Source organism: Alosa alosa, chromosome 15 (genome assembly GCF_017589495.1).
Source record: "Alosa alosa isolate M-15738 ecotype Scorff River chromosome 15, AALO_Geno_1.1, whole genome shotgun sequence".
Classification (NCBI taxonomy): Eukaryota; Metazoa; Chordata; class Actinopteri; order Clupeiformes; family Clupeidae; genus Alosa; species Alosa alosa.
This window is the reverse complement of record NC_063203.1, coordinates 12,125,552-12,143,016: the sequence shown is the minus strand read 5'-3', so window position 1 is coordinate 12,143,016 and position 17,465 is coordinate 12,125,552. Positions and strand designations below refer to the sequence as shown.

General features: G+C 48.6%; 1 protein-coding gene across 1 annotated transcript in view; it reads left to right on the top strand.

Moving 5' to 3' along the window:
- The window catches only part of fndc3a (fibronectin type III domain containing 3A), a 58,888-nt gene that overhangs the window by 33,089 nt on the left and 8,334 nt on the right, over positions 1 to 17,465 (top strand). Inside the window, 19 exon segments of the mRNA XM_048265211.1 lie at positions 517 to 837; positions 2,136 to 2,194; positions 4,028 to 4,120; positions 4,122 to 4,288; positions 5,417 to 5,476; positions 6,031 to 6,169; positions 7,266 to 7,319; positions 7,718 to 7,840; positions 8,296 to 8,472; positions 8,752 to 8,838; positions 10,223 to 10,361; positions 10,732 to 10,800; positions 10,965 to 11,083; positions 13,989 to 14,094; positions 14,383 to 14,558; positions 14,872 to 14,985; positions 15,439 to 15,588; positions 16,427 to 16,588; positions 16,590 to 16,803. Of these exon segments, the coding sequence (XP_048121168.1) occupies positions 517 to 837; positions 2,136 to 2,194; positions 4,028 to 4,120; positions 4,122 to 4,288; positions 5,417 to 5,476; positions 6,031 to 6,169; positions 7,266 to 7,319; positions 7,718 to 7,840; positions 8,296 to 8,472; positions 8,752 to 8,838; positions 10,223 to 10,361; positions 10,732 to 10,800; positions 10,965 to 11,083; positions 13,989 to 14,094; positions 14,383 to 14,558; positions 14,872 to 14,985; positions 15,439 to 15,588; positions 16,427 to 16,588; positions 16,590 to 16,803 (2,529 nt within the window).

The window sequence follows — 17,465 nt, the reverse complement described above, 5'->3', positions numbered from 1 at the left end:
GGGGTGCACATACACTATACACTATACATGCACATAAAGTTACTAGAAGCATGAGCCCTCATTATGTACCCTGTGCAGATGCACTCAGAGCAGGGTAAGTGGGGAAGACACACACACACACACACACACACACACACACACACACACACACACACACACAATCCTCTTGTGTATCCTCACAACAGGGTGCGGAGGCAACATATGGCCCTCTCACAGAGTTCACAGCATGTTCAGAACAGACTGAACCATACTTACACACTCAACAGAGCAGAGCTAGGCAGACACACATGCACCCACAGATCCACTGACGCACAGCTTTTCCAGCTGTGTCCCCACACACACACACACACACACACACACACACAGGCACACACATACTCACCTTCCGGAAGGCTCTTCACCCCCAATCCCCCACCCCCGTCACACTCTAGGGGCAGCACTTAATCCACAGGCCACTACTTATGTCCTTCTGCTCAATTAAACCTATCCCCCACCTGCCTCCTCTGTTGTCTGCAGACCCCCACTCTCCCCACGGCCGCCCACAGTTTGTGCACCGCGACGAAAGGGCTAACAAAACCTACGAGCGGCTGCAGAAGAAGCTCAAGGAGCGACAGGGAGGCGAGAGAGGAGGAGGAGGAGGAGGCGGCGGAGGCGGAGGACCCAACAAGGACAGCCCTCCGTCCTCTCCGCAGAAGACCCGCGGGACTCCGCTGGTCTCGGACGTCCACAACGGCTTGGGCGGCAAGGGGCCGGAGCAGGAGCTGAGCCCCAGCGGCTCCCCCGGTTCACCCAGTCGCTCGGCCGCCAGCGGACGGGAGAGGATCATGGAGCCCGGAGGTAAGGGGGCCAAATCTGGACACTGCTGACTGAAGACCTTGGTTATCAGGCTCAGGTCTGTTAGCTCAGGATCACAGCTAACCTTGTGTGTGTGTGTGCGTGTGTGTCTGTGCGTGCGTGTGTGTGTGTCTGTGCGTGTCATGGTCTCTGGTTGTACAGCTGAAACCATAGCTGCTTTCACAGGTGGTGTAAGTCCACATGTCTTATGGGTATCAAGCGGTTGAGCCGTGTATCCCAACATTTCAAACTCCGAACTTAGGCGGCTCTTACACTACTCCCCACCTAGTATTTTGGACGACATTATGTAAATGACCTCATGTCTGAGCGAAGTGAAGAACATGCAGAGCTGCTGTTCATGTGCGTGTTCAACCATGTTCCACCTGTTCAACCATGTTCCACCTGTTCAACCATGTTCCACCTGTTCAACCATGTTCCACCTGTTCAACCACGTTCCACCTGTTCAACCATGCGGAGATTCTGTTCATATGCATCGGTGTCGTTCGCATAATACGAACACATAATGTCCATTTAAGGATCATATCTGAATCACCCAAAGGGTCGGACATCCGTTTGACAAAGACCCGCATATAGTGCAGAGGACATGTCTGGAAACAGTTCATGACACACACATGCACCCTCACACAGGGGAGGCCCAGTCACTTCACACTTGCACACCGTGCTTCTGTAAGTGTATCCAAATGTATATACAGGTATACATATACAGGCATCTTCTTGAGTTCTGCTGCAGTACACCTGTGCCCTGCAGTAGTTAATCATTTTCTTAATCAATTTTCCCCCATCGCTGGTCCTCTACTCAGTAATTATTTTCAGGCATTTATTATCAGCGTACTATCTTAGTTTTCCTATGGGTCCACTCATCTTCATTACCGCATCTAGGATTACAGACATTTGTCAAGCTCTTAGCCCTTCACCTAAACAAGGCCTGACTTGGCCCCAGTCCAGCCACATTCTCTTCAAGGTTCATTACGCCAGGCTAAAAAAGCAATTCGGGGCTTGTGCGTTATCCATCATCCCCTAAACAGCCCATTGTTGTCTTGTCTACACACACTGACGTGACCGCTAAGTAATCGTAGTTGAATATTGTTCTCCCAGTCCTGCTATTTTCATAACAGCCATAGCAGGTATTACAGGGCAGGAGATGTGTCCATATGTATACATGCAACTGTACTGTCACTAAGTTACTGTGCAGGTATTTCAATATTGTGTGGCGCACATAGAGTGATGTGGGTGAATAAGTACTGTTAATCATAATTGCATTTGGTGCCATGTTTCCACAGAGTTGGATGAAGAGGCACAGGCACTGCAAGCGAGGCTAAACAACATTAGCAAGCCAGTGGTGAGTACAGTACCCCCCTCCCCCAGTCCCCCTCCACCACACACCACAACATTCATCTCCTTTATGAACAGCTGTGGCTTCAAAGCGGGGCCCAGCGCACTGACACACATCTTAATGGCAGTCAGTGTGGGTGTGTGTGGGGGAGAGAGAGAGGTGTGTGTGTGTGTGTGTGTGTGGTTTGTGTGTGGGTGGGTGGCTCTGAAAGCCGTGGTTTTTAGTGTGCAGACAGACTCGACAGCACAAATACTGTTGATCCATCTGAAGGCGCACACACACATACACACACGCTAATACAAACATTACATCTTTTTAATGTAGATTTTAAATGTGTTTTTGATGCTTTGCCACTGCTGGCTTCATAAAAACACATTTGGCTCCTGTGTGCAAGAGGGGCCCTGCTGAAGCTAAGGCACTCGGCTGCTGCGTTGACACTTTCCTAATGATAACTAGTTTACGGAATATGAAAAACTGTGTTTGCGCAGAATTCCCAGCTCCCTGTAGATCTCGTAACCGCTTACAGTAATGGCCGTGATTCATCTCAGATTTGGGCCCATTCAGATTTTATTATCCTCCACTGCGCCCCCACCCTTAATATCCAGCTGTTATTAGTGAAATGAAAACGCAAGCAGAACAGCCGGATGTGAGGAGGAAAGACTTCTGTCCTCGCCACCATAAATCATTTATTTCCCTCCTTCGTTTTTTTTTTTTTAATGTTTTTATTTGACGTTATTTTTTTGTGCAGTCTCAGGCTTGGAACAGAACGCAAGGGCCTTTTGGCCTGGACAATGTTTGTTGGTAAATAGCTATCGAACTCCCCTATTTCCACCCGGTCCAGATTTCCACCGCGAAAATATCCATTTCTATACAAACCAAGACGGACTCCTATAGAAATGCAACCAGACAAATTAGGTAGACATTTACTGTGAAGGGAGCTGTAAACAGTGTTGTATTGTGTAATGAAATTCAGAGTGGTCCTGTGCCATTGAAACGCTGAGATCGGATGGAAATGGCCATATTTCAGGCAGCCTGCATTTTTTTGTTCAAATCCACAACTATGGCTACTGAAAAATGTAAAGGTTCATTTAGTAAAATGTTATTTTTGAAGTGTTAAAAAACATCGTTGTTTTAGAATTTCTGAACAAAAGTGGTGATAATTGGGGTGTCCATGAACACTAATGGAGGTATCAACAGGAGCTATTTACATTCAGCCTTCTCACTCGCTCTATTGCTCCCCTACATTAGCAATCTGTGCTCATTAAAATGCTAGTATTGTTCAATAGCCATGCAATTAAAAGATTGTGAATGGAAAATAGTCTGTTGTTGAATTACCACTATAATTAAAGCTTGTTGATCGAACAGAATGGAGTGGAAGGGATCACACCCATATCTTGGGAAAAGAGTGGGAAAAGGTTGTGTTTGTGTAGCACATCCGAAGGGATGATGAAAGCCAACACCAGTCTACCCTTACTCACACACTCTACTGAGTTTAAGCCAGGGAAGCAGTGCTTGTGGGCATGCTGTTCTTCCCCAAAGCCTAATTAAGAGAGGGAGAGCGTGACCACCGTGGCCTGTAGAAAGTTCTGGAAGAAGTAGCAAGCCAGTAAGCTGGAGAGGTGAAATGTCATAGTGCGCGATGAGTGTGGTGACTCACGGACAGACTGCAGCGATCAGCATTTTTTATCCTGGTCTCCTCTGCCCTCGCCTGACTCCTGATGTGTCCTCTCTTCAGCCTACGATTGTTGTGTTGTGTTGGTTTGTGTTTTGTGTGTTGTGTGTTGTGTTTGATTTCTCTCTCCATTGACTGCTTCCTCTCTCCATTGGTTGCTTCCTCAGGTGGTGGAGATCCACGCGCGTGGCGTGTCTCTGAGTTGGAGTGCCCCTCCCAGGCCAGATGCCGATGCCGATGCCGAGGCCGAGGCCGGAGGCCGGGGGCGCAGGGGACAGGGCGGCAGAGGGAGAGACGGAGGCAGAGGGCGAGGGTGAGGAAGCACGGGAGGAAGAGGAGGCCGATCAGACACCTCCAGACCCCCCCTTCACCTATGAGGTGTCCGTCTCCTACAGTGGCAAAGACGGCAGATACAAGAGTGCATTCAGGTAAGTAGGACTGGGCGTATGAGTCATTTACAGCAGGAGTGGAGTCTTGACTGACTGATATGGCTTTCTTCACACGGGGCAGCCGTGGCCTACTGGTTAGCGCTTCGGACCTGTTACCGGAGGGTTGCCGGTTTGAACTCCGACCAGTAGGCATTGCTGAAGTGCCCTTGAGCAAGGCACCTAACCCCTCACTGCTCCCCGAGCGCCGCTGTTGTTGCAGGCAGCTCACTGCGCCGGGATTAGTGTGTGTGCTTCACCACACTGTGTGTTCACTGTGTGCTGAGTGTGTTTCACTAATTCACGGATTGGGATAAATGCAGAGACCAAATTTCCCTCACGGGATCAAAAGAGTATATATACTTATACTTAGCAACATTTTCATATTAAGGGCATTTAAAGGAAGTGGACTTTTTCCTGTGCTAGGGTTGTAATATTCACATGAACACTGCTCATCTAATCTTCTGTCTCACTTTGAGTATTGTATGAAAGACACAGTGCTGTACATTTGGTAGCACAGGCAGACTGTTATGTACGTGGCCCTAGTATTTCTTCAAGACTTACTGTAACCTGTAAAACCAAAGCAAAGAAACAATACTTCAAAGTGTCCATGGCTGTCATTTTTACTGGTGTGTTCAGCTGTACATCTTAAGTTAGTCCACTTAACCAGAAATGGCACAGATAATGTGGAGGGAAAAATCACATTAACACCTGTTTCAATGCAGATAAATTTGTGTCCGCTGGTCTAGCCTAATTCACTCTTGTGTGGACGGAGGTCTTAGGTCGGTTGGGTGGAGGGAGTAATTCATCTAAGAATTATGTGCTGATTTACTACCTTTCTTTCTTTGCAAAACACACAAAATGGTAATGTGGTGACCTGACATTACCCATCACACAATGGTTAAACTCTGGGTACACAAGCGTATGAGGAAACTCTAAACAAAGTTGGTGTGCACACAGCCAGCTGGTGTTCTGGAACATGGCACCTTGGCCAAGTCCCAACCCTTCCCTCTCTTTTTAGACTGCTGACTTTGGATTTTTATTATTTATTTTATTTTAGTGTTTTTTTCCCCTTACTACTTCTCTTTAACAGTAATCTCTCGCTCTCTCTTCCTCTCCTCTCCTCTCCAGTGGTAAGGATCTGAGCACGACCATCGAAGACCTTAGACCAGCAACAGACTACCACGTCAGGTGGGTGGCCGTGGGGCCCGACTGCTCGGTGCCTGGAGCCTGGTGGCTGTTGTATTATTTAGGAGAACATAAACCGCCTGAATATTTCAGTGGCGTCAGTGGACGTGCTCAGCACAGGAAACACAGTTTTACCACCCCAACAGGAGACCTGCCATGCCTGCCATGCACCCTGGTTTAGGGCGTGTGGGTGATTTGTAAAAGCATTGGCAATTTGTTGGATGCTATGACCTATATAATGTGTGTGCGTGTGCGTGCACTAGAGGCCTTTTCTTGGGACAGTTTGTGTGTGCATAAACATGTATGGCTGGTAGTGACTCCTATGTGTATGTGACCAGTCTAGGTCATCATGCGGGACTGTGTTTTGGAGTGTGCGTTTATGTGTCTATGTTTGTTTATCTTCAGACTTTAATACATGGTCCCTCAGTATCTGCTTGTGTGTGTGACTATGAACAGTTCCAAAGTCCATATGCAACCACTTACTTGGTTTCTCCTGATGTATAGGTGTGTGCTTTTTTTATGCTAATGTGTGTGTGTGTGTGTGTGTGTGTGTGTAGGGTCCAGGCCATGTGTAAGTGTTTACAAGGCTCTCCCTCAGAAGCGGTGAGTTTCACCACTCTCAGCTGTGAGCCTGATGCCCCCAGCCCACCCAAGAAGACCAATGGCACCAAGAACTCCCTCAGCCTGCAGTGGAAGGTAGACAACCTCAGTCTTACTGCACGCACACACACACACACACACACACACACACACACACACACCAGCAGCACAACAACATTAATGGACCCATTCACCCAAAAAAAGGCCAGGGGCATAGAGAATTCCCACAGGTTGCAGTGTAGAACTCAGTCTACACACACACACACACACACACACACACACACACACACACACACACACACACACACACACACCCCTTGTATACATGCATGCACTCAACTACATTCTGCTACAGAAGACCAACGGCAACAAAAACTTGCTTAGTCTTATGTACACCTCAGTCTAAACCCACCCATACCCACCGCATACACGTACACATATTCATACACTTAAACATACAGTACATTATCTGGACACATGCATATGCACATCCATGTATGCACAGTACTACCTTTCCATCCTCCAACCATACCCAGGCTTGCTTACACTGTCATATCTCAAGCGCTCCACATAAAATCGCCCAAGCCTTTTCGAGTTCCCATTCCCCTCTCAACCTACCCACCTACACACACACACACACACACACACACACACACACACACACACACACACACACACACACACACACAATGTGCACACACACTCGACCAGTCAAACACCTAATTTCCTGGAAAACTCATAACAGCCCCTCCACCTCGATCGCTCCGGCGTGCCCATAAAAGAGTCATCTCTTTCACTGAGAGTCCATTCTGTGGTTTAATCTCTCAGCGGGCCAACGAGCACACCGCTCTGCTTCGCTTCGCTCCGCTCCCCACCCCAACCCTACCCCGCCTCGCCTCGCACCGAGGCAATTAATCCAGCAATAGCACACCCAGGGCCCGTCTATTGTCCCCATGAACTTTTACGAGGCAGGGGATACGCGAGGCGTCTGGGATCTGGGCACTTGATGATCCATTGCTGCCGCTTCCAGCTGCACACACACACACGATGCACACACTCACACACAAACAGAACCCCCCCACACACCTCTTTCTCACCCTACCTCAATCAGACGATCAGCATCAGGATGCTGATAGAGATCCTAACAGAGTCTAATGATGATAACCTTTTCTCTCAACCCACCCCCCGCCAGGCTCCTTGCGACAACGGCTCCAAGATCCAGAACTACATCCTGCAGTGGGACGAGGTAGGGTAGAATCCCCGCCTGATTGTGATTGTTGTTCCCTTGTCATTTCAACTCCCTCCCCTCCCCTTGGGTAATTTCTTCCTCCACCACCCTGTCCTCCCATTATCACACTCTGTAATGGGGACGCTTGCCAGTTGTGGCAGCTATGAATGTGAATGTGAATATGAATAAAAATGGGAAGCCTGTTCAGATGTGCTAAGCAGCTGAAGAACGCAGAGTCCATTCACCGCCATGTCTTGTTTGCATCAGGCTCTGTGAAGCCGTGTAATCTCACACATCTTGACTCCACAATAGATTGCTTCACACATCTTTGTTGCTCTGTTTTGATGTTTGTGTGTGTTTGTGTGTGTTTGTGTGTGTGTGTGTGTGTGTGTGTGTGTGTGTGTGTGCACATGCAGGGAAAGGGCACAGGGATCTTTGAGCAGTGTTACTACGGCCCGCAGAAGCAGTACCGAGTCACCAAGCTCTCGCCAGCGTCCCGATACGCCTTCCGCCTGGCGGCCAAGAACGACATGGGGGTCAGTACGCCCACACACACACACACACACACACAGCCCCCCATGCCCGCAGGCAGCCGCAGCCTCATTCTCCTCATTCTTAGTACCCTGCCACTTCCTTACCCCTCCACACACCCAGGGCCAAAGAGGTCCCATGGTTTTAGCTGCTTTACTGTGCAGGATCAATTACACTTCTGGCTCACAAAGTTGCAGAACTGCTGTTAAAATGATTGCAGGTAACACAGAAACTGCAATGAAAGCTCACTGACCGCTGTGTGTTCAGTCCGTATTTTCAGTATTTTTTTAAATTATTTTATGCCGATAGTAGGCAATGTGATGGGTCACTAACTTGTATAGTGACCATAGAGCTGTCCTGTGTGTGTGTGTGTGTGTGTGTGTGTGTGTGTGTGTGTGTGTGTGTGTGTGTGTGTGTGTGTGTGTGTGTGTGTGTGTGTGTGTGTGTGTGTGCACGCGTGTGTAGTGAGTTCAGCGAGGCGGTGGAGCTGATGACGTCGTGTGGGGTGCCAGCGCCCCCAGTCAGCCCTGAGCTTGTGCAGGCCGGGGTCACGTGGCTGTGCCTGCAGTGGCAGCGGCCCCAGGGCTCACCCCGCGAGGACGAAATCGGCTACGTGCTCGAGATGGAGGAGCAGGGATCGGTGAGTGGGTTAGCAAACAAAGATTGACACACACACACACACACACACACATATATTCGCACACACACAAGCATACATGAGTTCACACACATGCACACAAGCAGGAACAAGGAACAAATTAATTGCTCTTATAGGTACTGTTGTTCTAGGCATCAGTAATTTTATAACAACCTAGCATTCTCTCTCCACTATCTCTCTTTTAATGTTCCCTATCCCCCTCTTATCTCCCCTTCTCTCTCTTTTTCTCTCTCTCTCTCTCTCTCTCTCTCTCTCTCTCAGGGCTATGGTTTCCAGCCGAGTTACGACGGTGACGAGCTCTCTTGCACAGTCAGGAACCTCCACAGGAGCACCACCTACAAGTTCCGCGTAAGAGATGCCCACCAGGGCCGCACTTTAATTAAAAAAGCCTGTGTGTGTGTGTGTGTGTTTTTGCGCGTATGTGTGTGCATGTGTGTCTGTGTGAGAGAGAAAGTGTGTGTGCGTCTGTGTGTTTGTGTGCATGTGAGTCATGTGTCTAATGCTTTTAATGGTAGTTGTCATCCTGCCAGGCTACAGAGAGAACAACATGCTCTCTTCAACATCGTTACATATTCACACACACACACACACACACACACACACACATGCACACACATGCACACACACGCCGCATGTCTGTGGTCATTTGGGCTTGTGTGACATTGAGGTAAACGCCCCTGCTTCTCTCCCTTTAATGTGCTGTCTGTGGGACTACAGGTCTCTCTGTCTGGTTAGGTTGGCTCTATCATTCTCTCTCTCTCTCACACTCACACTCCACTCTCTCTCACACACACACACACACACACACACACACACACAAAAAAAAACATTGTCTGCCTCTCTTTCTCCTTCTGTCTATTTTCTGTCTTGGATCACACTCTCCGGTGATTTTGCTTTGTCCTCTTTCATCTTCATTCTCTCTCTTTTTCTCTCCCTCCCTCTCTCACTCTCTCTTTCCCCCCTCTCTCTTTATCTCTCCCTCCCTCTCTCACTCTCTCTTTCCCCCCCTCTCTCTTTTTCTCTGTGCTATGCTATGACTCATAAATAGACTGCAGGCAGAGGTAAGCGGCGTCCTTCACCTGTTGCAGCCAAATCGGTTTGGTTGCCAGGAGCATCAGAGTCTCGCGCATTGACGAGAGATGGAGGGAGGGGAGGGAGGGAGGGAGAGATGGAGAGTCAGAGAGAGAGAGAAAAGAAAGAGAGTGATATGAGAGACAGACCTGAGAGTTTAAACTGCAATGGAAGGAGAGAGAGGAAAAGGGGGGAGCGGAAAGGGAATTAATTGAGCAGTGTGGCCCAGAAAACAAACTCTCATTAATCCCATCTAAGCCCTCGGCTGGCCAGTCCTCTGATAACATCAGCCATTACACACCGAGCAGCCTGCTCTGGCATACACCCAATTATTCACACTGGTGTGTGTGTGTGTGCGTGTGTGATTGCGTGTGTGTGTGTGTGTATGTACCGGTGTGGTGTACTATGCGATGTGTGTGGTAAGAGAGCATGTGCTTGTGAGAGCACATGTTTATGTTTATGTTAAGTATACTGTAAGTGTGTGTGTCTGTGTGTGTTTGAGATGGCATGTGAGATGGCATATTTGCCATGTACTCATGTTCTCTTTGTTATAACAAATGAGATTGGTATCAGTGTGATAAGGCTGTGCTGCCCTGCTGTGGGCCACCACAGTACCTTTGCTGATCTTCCTCCTCCCCTTCCTCTTCCTCTCCCTCCTCAGGTGGCGGCCTACAACACTGAGGGCAAGAGCAACCCCAGCCCTGTGATGGAGGTCATCACCTCCCCAGACCGACCGGGCTGTCCGCCCCGGCCCTCGCTCAGGGGCAAGGCCAACCCCACCAGCTTCCGCCTGACATGGGGTGAGTGGTGACCAGTGTTTGTGTATCTGTGTGTGTTGTGTGTCCACCTCTTTCTGTCTTTATTTATGTTTGTGTGTTTGTCCATCTGTTTCTCTGTGTGTGTGTCTGTGTTGGTCTGTATTCATTTTGTGTGTGTGTGTGTGTGTATGTCTGTGTTTGTATATGCAGGCGCATTATCATGGCCTCGCTGCTGAAGTGTTGCTTTATGTAATTAAGTTAATTTGTGTGCACAAGAGCATGTGGTATACGATATCATGAGACACACAGGGTGCAGTCTGAGGTGTTAACAGGTTACCAGTGCAGGAGGAGGATGATGAGGAGGTGCAGCAGTAATGAGTGCAATCTTAACCATGTTTTCCTTCTCTCTCAGATGCCCCCAAAGATAACGGAGGTTCAGACATCACAAAGTACACAGTGGAGATGTCAGAAGGTCTGACAGGTGGGTGGGGATACTGATGAGATGTCTGCAAACTTTGATCTGAAATGTAGTACTAGTCTGAGTACTAGTAGTGTGTGTGTGTGTGTGTGTGTATTATGCATTGGTGGTGTGTTTCTGTGTTTGTCCTGTGCCAATGCAAATTGTTTATGTGTGTGGGTGTCTAGGTTCGACATGGGAAGAGGTGTACAGTGGCTCTGCGATGGAGTGTGTGTGTGACTGTCTAAAGCCAGGCTGCTCCTATCAGGCCAGAGTGTCCTGTGAGAGTGAGGGAGGCCAGAGCACGGTGAGTCTCCACTCCTCCGTCCTCACACATACCCTTCTCTGTCCATCACACATCCACTCACACAATCCATCTACACTCCGTCCATCCACCTCCCACTTCTGTCCATCACATCTCCATTCTGTCCATCACACATACCCTTCTCCGTCCATCACACATCCACTCCTCTGTCCATCACACATACCCTTCTCTGTCCATCACACATCCACTCTTCTATCCATCACACATCCACTCCTCTGTCCATCACACATCCACTCCTCCGTCCATCACACATCCACTCCTTTCTGTCCATCACACATCCACTCCTCCGTCCATCACACATCCCCTCACTTGTACGGCGCCACATTGAACAGACGGTAATCTGACCGTCTTTCCCTCTCTGGCAGTCCAGCTCTGTTCCCTTTCTCCTCACCGCTTCCTGCTGTCTGTCTCCTCTTGACTTTTCTCTTTTCTCTTTTCTCTTTTCTCTCTTTTTCTGTCTCCATCACGGTCTTCTCCTTTATATTCATCCTCACCCTCCATCTTGATCTTTCTGCACCCCATGAAAAATAACTCTGTGACTGGGACTCGCTATTGCTCTGTCACTCGCTCTCTCTCTCCCTCTGTCTATCTCTTTCTCACTCTCTGTCTCTCTCCCTCTCTCCTCTATCCTCCCTGTCCCTATCTCTCCTCTGAAGATAAAACGGTATATCACTCTTTCCCCTCTCTTTGTGTCTCGTTGTTATATACTCCGTCTCTGTCCCCTTTCTCCTACTTGGCCACTACCTCTTACTCACAGTAAAAATGGCCATTTATCGAGTCATCCGTGGGCTCAGCAGTCTTTTACACCACGGTGCGCGCAGCCTTATTGACTCATAAACGACTCCCTTGCAGCCCTGCAGCCTTTGCAGCCCTGCGAGTCTTTTTGCCTCCTCACTTGGCGGCTGCGCGTGGCTACTGTAAAACCTTCACGAGGACCTCATAAAAACGACCTGACCTTCTCATCTCTGTTTGCTTCCCACTTTGCTCGGGGTCCAAACGCCTAAATATCACCCTTATGTAAGCAATCCCAAATGCTTATGTTAACAGATCGTCTGGGCGCCGTGGTCAGGCCACCCAGCTACAGCTGGGAGGAGGCTATAAATACCCAGAGCCTGTGGAAACTCCCCACACGCTGTATGATGTCGTTACCTTTGATGCGTAAAGTATAGCCGATTGTAACAACCAGTGTGGGTCAGTGAAATGAACCCAATGACAGATGGACGTGCCGTGTTATAAACAAATGTTTTCACTGTTTAGCTTGTGACAGACCAGAGCAACTGTAGCTGCCCAAACGTAGAGGTTATACTGAGTTGTAAAAAAGGAAATTCATATTGAGTGTCCTTGTAGCACAGTGTAGCATGGTGTGGGTAGCATTATGATGAATAAAAGTGCGTAGAGATGATTGGGGTTGTAGATGATGGCTCTGCAGGGGAGCTTGTTTCCTCTCTTGTTTCCGCTCGCCTGCCTACGTCTATATCCCCCCACCCACACCCGCCAGAGCCCATGAGAGGTGCGTGACTGGTGTGTCGGTCGCCTCCTCGGTGCTGTCAGGTGCAATGATGTACCAGCAGCGCCATCGTGAGTCAGAAACCCGCCACCCAGCCACGCTCTCACCGACTTGTCTCTTCGTCAAGTCCTTAAAGGATAATTCCAGTATTTCGCACTTTGAGTCCCTTTTCTGGTTTGTTTTGGATGAACTAGAGTGGTGGACACAGAAATGTTGACGATGGGTCCCGTCTCAACTTTCTGACTCGTTCAGAATCGCCTTTGACCGCTTCAGAGTGGCTGGCTACAGGTATGCACAAACATGTCCTTAAAACAAACCTTAAGGTTCGTTTTCAAAACTGTGCAACTCACCGAGTGGTTAGTGGTGTTCGTTGATGATTAAAAACAAATATATCGGCGCAATGTATGATTTCAATCCGTGTTTTTTGCTATTGTGGAACTATTTTTTCAGATACCTGTTAACTAACTAAACTACAGTACCGCTCGATATTTGAGTCTGAAGCATAGACAGTAAAAAAAGGTCTCGCGGGACAGTCACAGTCGGGCGAAAAGACTACAACCAAATGTAAACAGCCCCCCTTTCCGTTTCCAACCCATATGCCGTCGCTACTCTTGCCTGTGTGTGTGTTTGTGTGTACACGATAGTTTGGCACGGTGTCTGGAGCTGCGGATTTGGTGAATTGGGAGGCAGCCGCGAACACAATCCCAGGCTTTCCTGCTTTCCAGTTCATAAATGCGGCGGGTGGAATCGGGAGCCGCAGCGGCTGCTTTGGCAGCCTGTCCAGGCTGCTGTCTCATGCATTTATGCGCCTGGGCCACGCCGGAATAGCAGCGTGACTCACGCTGGTGACGGCCTTGTGAGGAGTTCTCTCTCGCTCTCACTCTTGCTCTCGTTCTAGCACGCTCTCTCTCTCTCTCTCCCCCCCCCCTCTCCCTCCTCTCCCTCTCCCTCTCCCTCCCTCTCCTCTCTCTCTCTCTCTCTCTCTCTCCCTCTTTCTCCCTCTTTCTCGCTCTTTCTGAGACCTAACGTGAGTGATGGCTCACGTGGTGCCTGATTTCGGAGAGACTGACAGTGAAGGGGAGCAAGCTCATCTGCACACTAACTAACAGGATTGAAAAAGATGAGCTGATTTGGGGTTGTGGGGAGGGTGGGGGGCGGTGTTGTGTAGCTGCTTCCAAACCTGTATGACTCAGAGCGTTGTCACACACTCGAGCAAATTGACGGATATGCCAGGTTTTGGCACAGACATTGTTGGCATGATTGGATTTTGTCTGCGAATCAGCCACACAATGCTGGGAAAGTCAGTAAGGGGGACAGCCTGGGTTAGACAACTCAATTGATCCTGTGTGTGTGTGTGTGTGTGTGTGTGTGTGTGTACAGCTGTCGGAGCCCCTGCAGGTACAGACTCCAGCCGTCCCCCCTGGTCCATGTCAGCCCCCCAGAGTGGCGGGTCGACCCAAAGCACGAGAGCTGCAGCTGCGCTGGAGTGAGTCCTGCCATCTGCCTGTCTGTCTGTCTGTCTGTCTGTCTGTCTGTCTGTCAGATTTCATGTGTGTGATTGAAAGGGGGCCTTGTGCGCTGTATGTATTTATATGTAAGCCTATGGTGCTCTCTATAGGAGCTCATTGTCATAAACACTTGACTGTAAAAAGGTATTTGGTCAAGATGGTGTATACATGTACTGTGTGTGCGCGCGCAAGTCTCTGATTCTCTCTCTCTCTCTCTCTCTCTCTCTCTCTCTCTCTCTCTCCCTCTCAGGCCCCTCTTCCCTCAGGCCCTCCCCAGGTGGATGGTGGCAGTGCGGTGTGTGGCTACAGTGTGGAGGTGTGTGCAGCCCAGTCGGAGGAGGGCCGGGAGGTGTACCAGGGCTCTGAGCTGGACTGCACCGTTAGCAGCCTGCTGCCCGGGCGCACCTACAGCTTCAGGGTCCGAGCGGCCAACAAAGCAGGGGTAAGGGCCACAACAGGGGCGTGTGTGTGTGTGTGTGTGTGCGTGCGAGATAATTTATTGATAAAGAATAGATTGGGTTTGTTTTTATTTGTACAGCATGTTCAGGGTAAGGAATCATTTTGTGTGGGTCTTTGTAATTCATTTTCATATTGTGATTTCATTAATTTCTCTGAGACTAGGTTATTACTGCATGTTTGTATATTATCTGTGTGTGTATGTGTGTGTGTTTTTTTCCATTATTATCAGGATTTATGCTGTAGTTTGTGTAGTACTTCACTCACTTATCTGTGTGTGTGTGTGTGTTTGTTGGCAGTACGGTCCCTTCTCGGAGCGGTCAGACGCCACCACAGGCCCGGGGGCCCCAGAGCAGTGCCGAGCGCCCCACGTCACCTGCAGATCCCCGTCCTGTGCTGTGGTCAGCTGGGAGGTGAGACACCACTGCGTTCTGGCTCTCGCACTCCACACACAGCACTGTGCAGATGGTGTAGGCACATTTGAACTGGCAAAGGGCTTTATAAAAGAATGCTTTTGTATGTATTTAGACAAATCAAATTATATTGACACACTAATGTTAAAGATACAACTTTTTCACGAATGCTGTATATGCCCTCATGTACTTATGTGTGTGGTGGTTGAAGATGCATGATATACCTTGAATGTGATGGTCAATTTTAATTGAGTGTGATTACTATACCAAACCAGTAAAGCAAGCTATACAGATGTGCATCCTAGTTAGTTAATTAAATTAATAAATAAATTAAATAAAATTAATTATTTATGCTATTTGTTGTGAGGTCAATGGAGGCCCAAATGTTTGTGGTTACTTCTTTGTTATATGTTCATATATATTTTTCCTGCCTTTGTTGTTGCTCCTCTCTAGGCTCCCCCCAGCAACGGTGCTCCAGTAACAGAGTTCCGCCTGGAGTGGGGTGCAGCTGAGGGAAGTATGCAGGTGTGCTACTCAGGACCAGCTCTCAGCCATGAAATGAAGGGCCTCCTACCTGCCACCAACTACTTCTGCCGAGTGCAGGTGGGACACACACATACACACACACACACACACGGCTCCAACATGCCGACAGTTTTCTGTGCCCCTCTCAGCTGAGAGGTTGTCAGCTGGTTGAGTACACTCCTGATTTCATTTGCCAAGGCCTGTCCGCCTTCTCAATGAAAAAAAGACATATCATCATATCCCTGTGTCACCTATATTTTACCTGTCAGCTGTGAAGTATAAAAACCATCAGCACTGCATTTCAATAAGGGTGGGATGGCACTGGATTTCTAAACCATTACCTCCACCTAGTGGTGAGAGAAGGTTCCTGATCTCTGCTAGTGGAAACAAAAGAACAAAAAAAAATGAAATTGTATGTTAAATAAATATATTTATAATAAATATTAATAATTATTATGTATTATGTATTAAAGTTATGTATTTCTCAATTATTAACCGAGGTTTATGTTTTGATTTTGCTAAATTTCTTCAGCTATGAGGTTAATACACATGGGAATGTAGTTATTTTCATCATTCTTATATCTTATTAAATCACTATCTGATTCTGATTCATTAGAAAGTAATACATGGATGCAGTCAATATACTGTTTTTTTTTTTTTTATTATTTGCATAAAACACATGGGTGCGATTTATACACAATATGGTTAATACTCGGGAATTACTGTTTAAACTGTTACTGTTTCATATCAGTATAATGGTGGATTTTTTGACTGAATTCATTCATGAAGTTATGGTGTGTGTGTCTGTGTCTGTGTCTGTGTGTCTGTGTCTGTGTGTCTGTGTCTGTGTGTCTGTGTGTGTGTGTCTGTGTGTGTGTGTGTCTGTGTGTGTGTCTGTGTGTGTGTCTGTGTGTAGGCATTGAATGTGGCGGGAGCGGGCCCTTTCAGCGAGGTGGTGTTGTGCCAGACGCCCTGCTCTGTGCCGGCGGCAGTCAGCGTGGTCCACGCCCTGCGGGAGAGCGAGATGGTGGTGGAGCAGCCAGCCAGGCAGCGCCGGTATCAGCGAGGATGACGAGGAGGACGACGATGAAGACGAGGATGACGAAGAGGAGTCCCCTACGTGCCTCCCTCCCCACCTGGAAACTTGGTGGGGAGTATGCCACAGTCACTCACGGAGCCCGTAGATCACCTCCTCCTACCTGATCGACCTTGGGGAGAGGCAGCCAGTCCTCACCGGGGCCGTCACCAGATACATCCTCCAGAACCTGCAGCCAGACACCACCTACAGGTACAGTCAGATACACACACACACACACACACACACACACACACACACACACACACACACAGTCCATCACCAGATACATCCTCCAGAACCTGCAGCCAGACACCACCTACAGGTACAGTCAGATACACACACACACACACACACACACAGTCCATCACCAGATACATCCTCCAGAACCTGCAGCCAGACACCACCTACCTACAGGTACAGTCAGATGCACACACACACACACACACACACACACACAGTCCATCACCAGATACATCCTCCAGAACCTGCAGCCAGGCAACACCACCTACAGGTACAGTCAGATACACACACACACACAGTCCATCACCAGATACATCCTCCAGAACCTGCAGCCAGACACCACCTACAGGTACAGTCAGATACACACACACACACACACACACACACAGTCCATCACCAGATACATCCTCCAGAACCTGCAGCCAGACACCACCTACAGGTACAGTCAGATGCCACACACACACACACAGTCCATCACCAGATACATCCTCCAGAACCTGCAGCCAGGCAACACCACCTACAGGTACAGTCAGATACACACACACACACATAGTCCATCACCAGATACATCCTCCAGAACCTGCAGCCAGACACCACCTACAGGTACAGTCAGACACACACACACACATAGTCCATC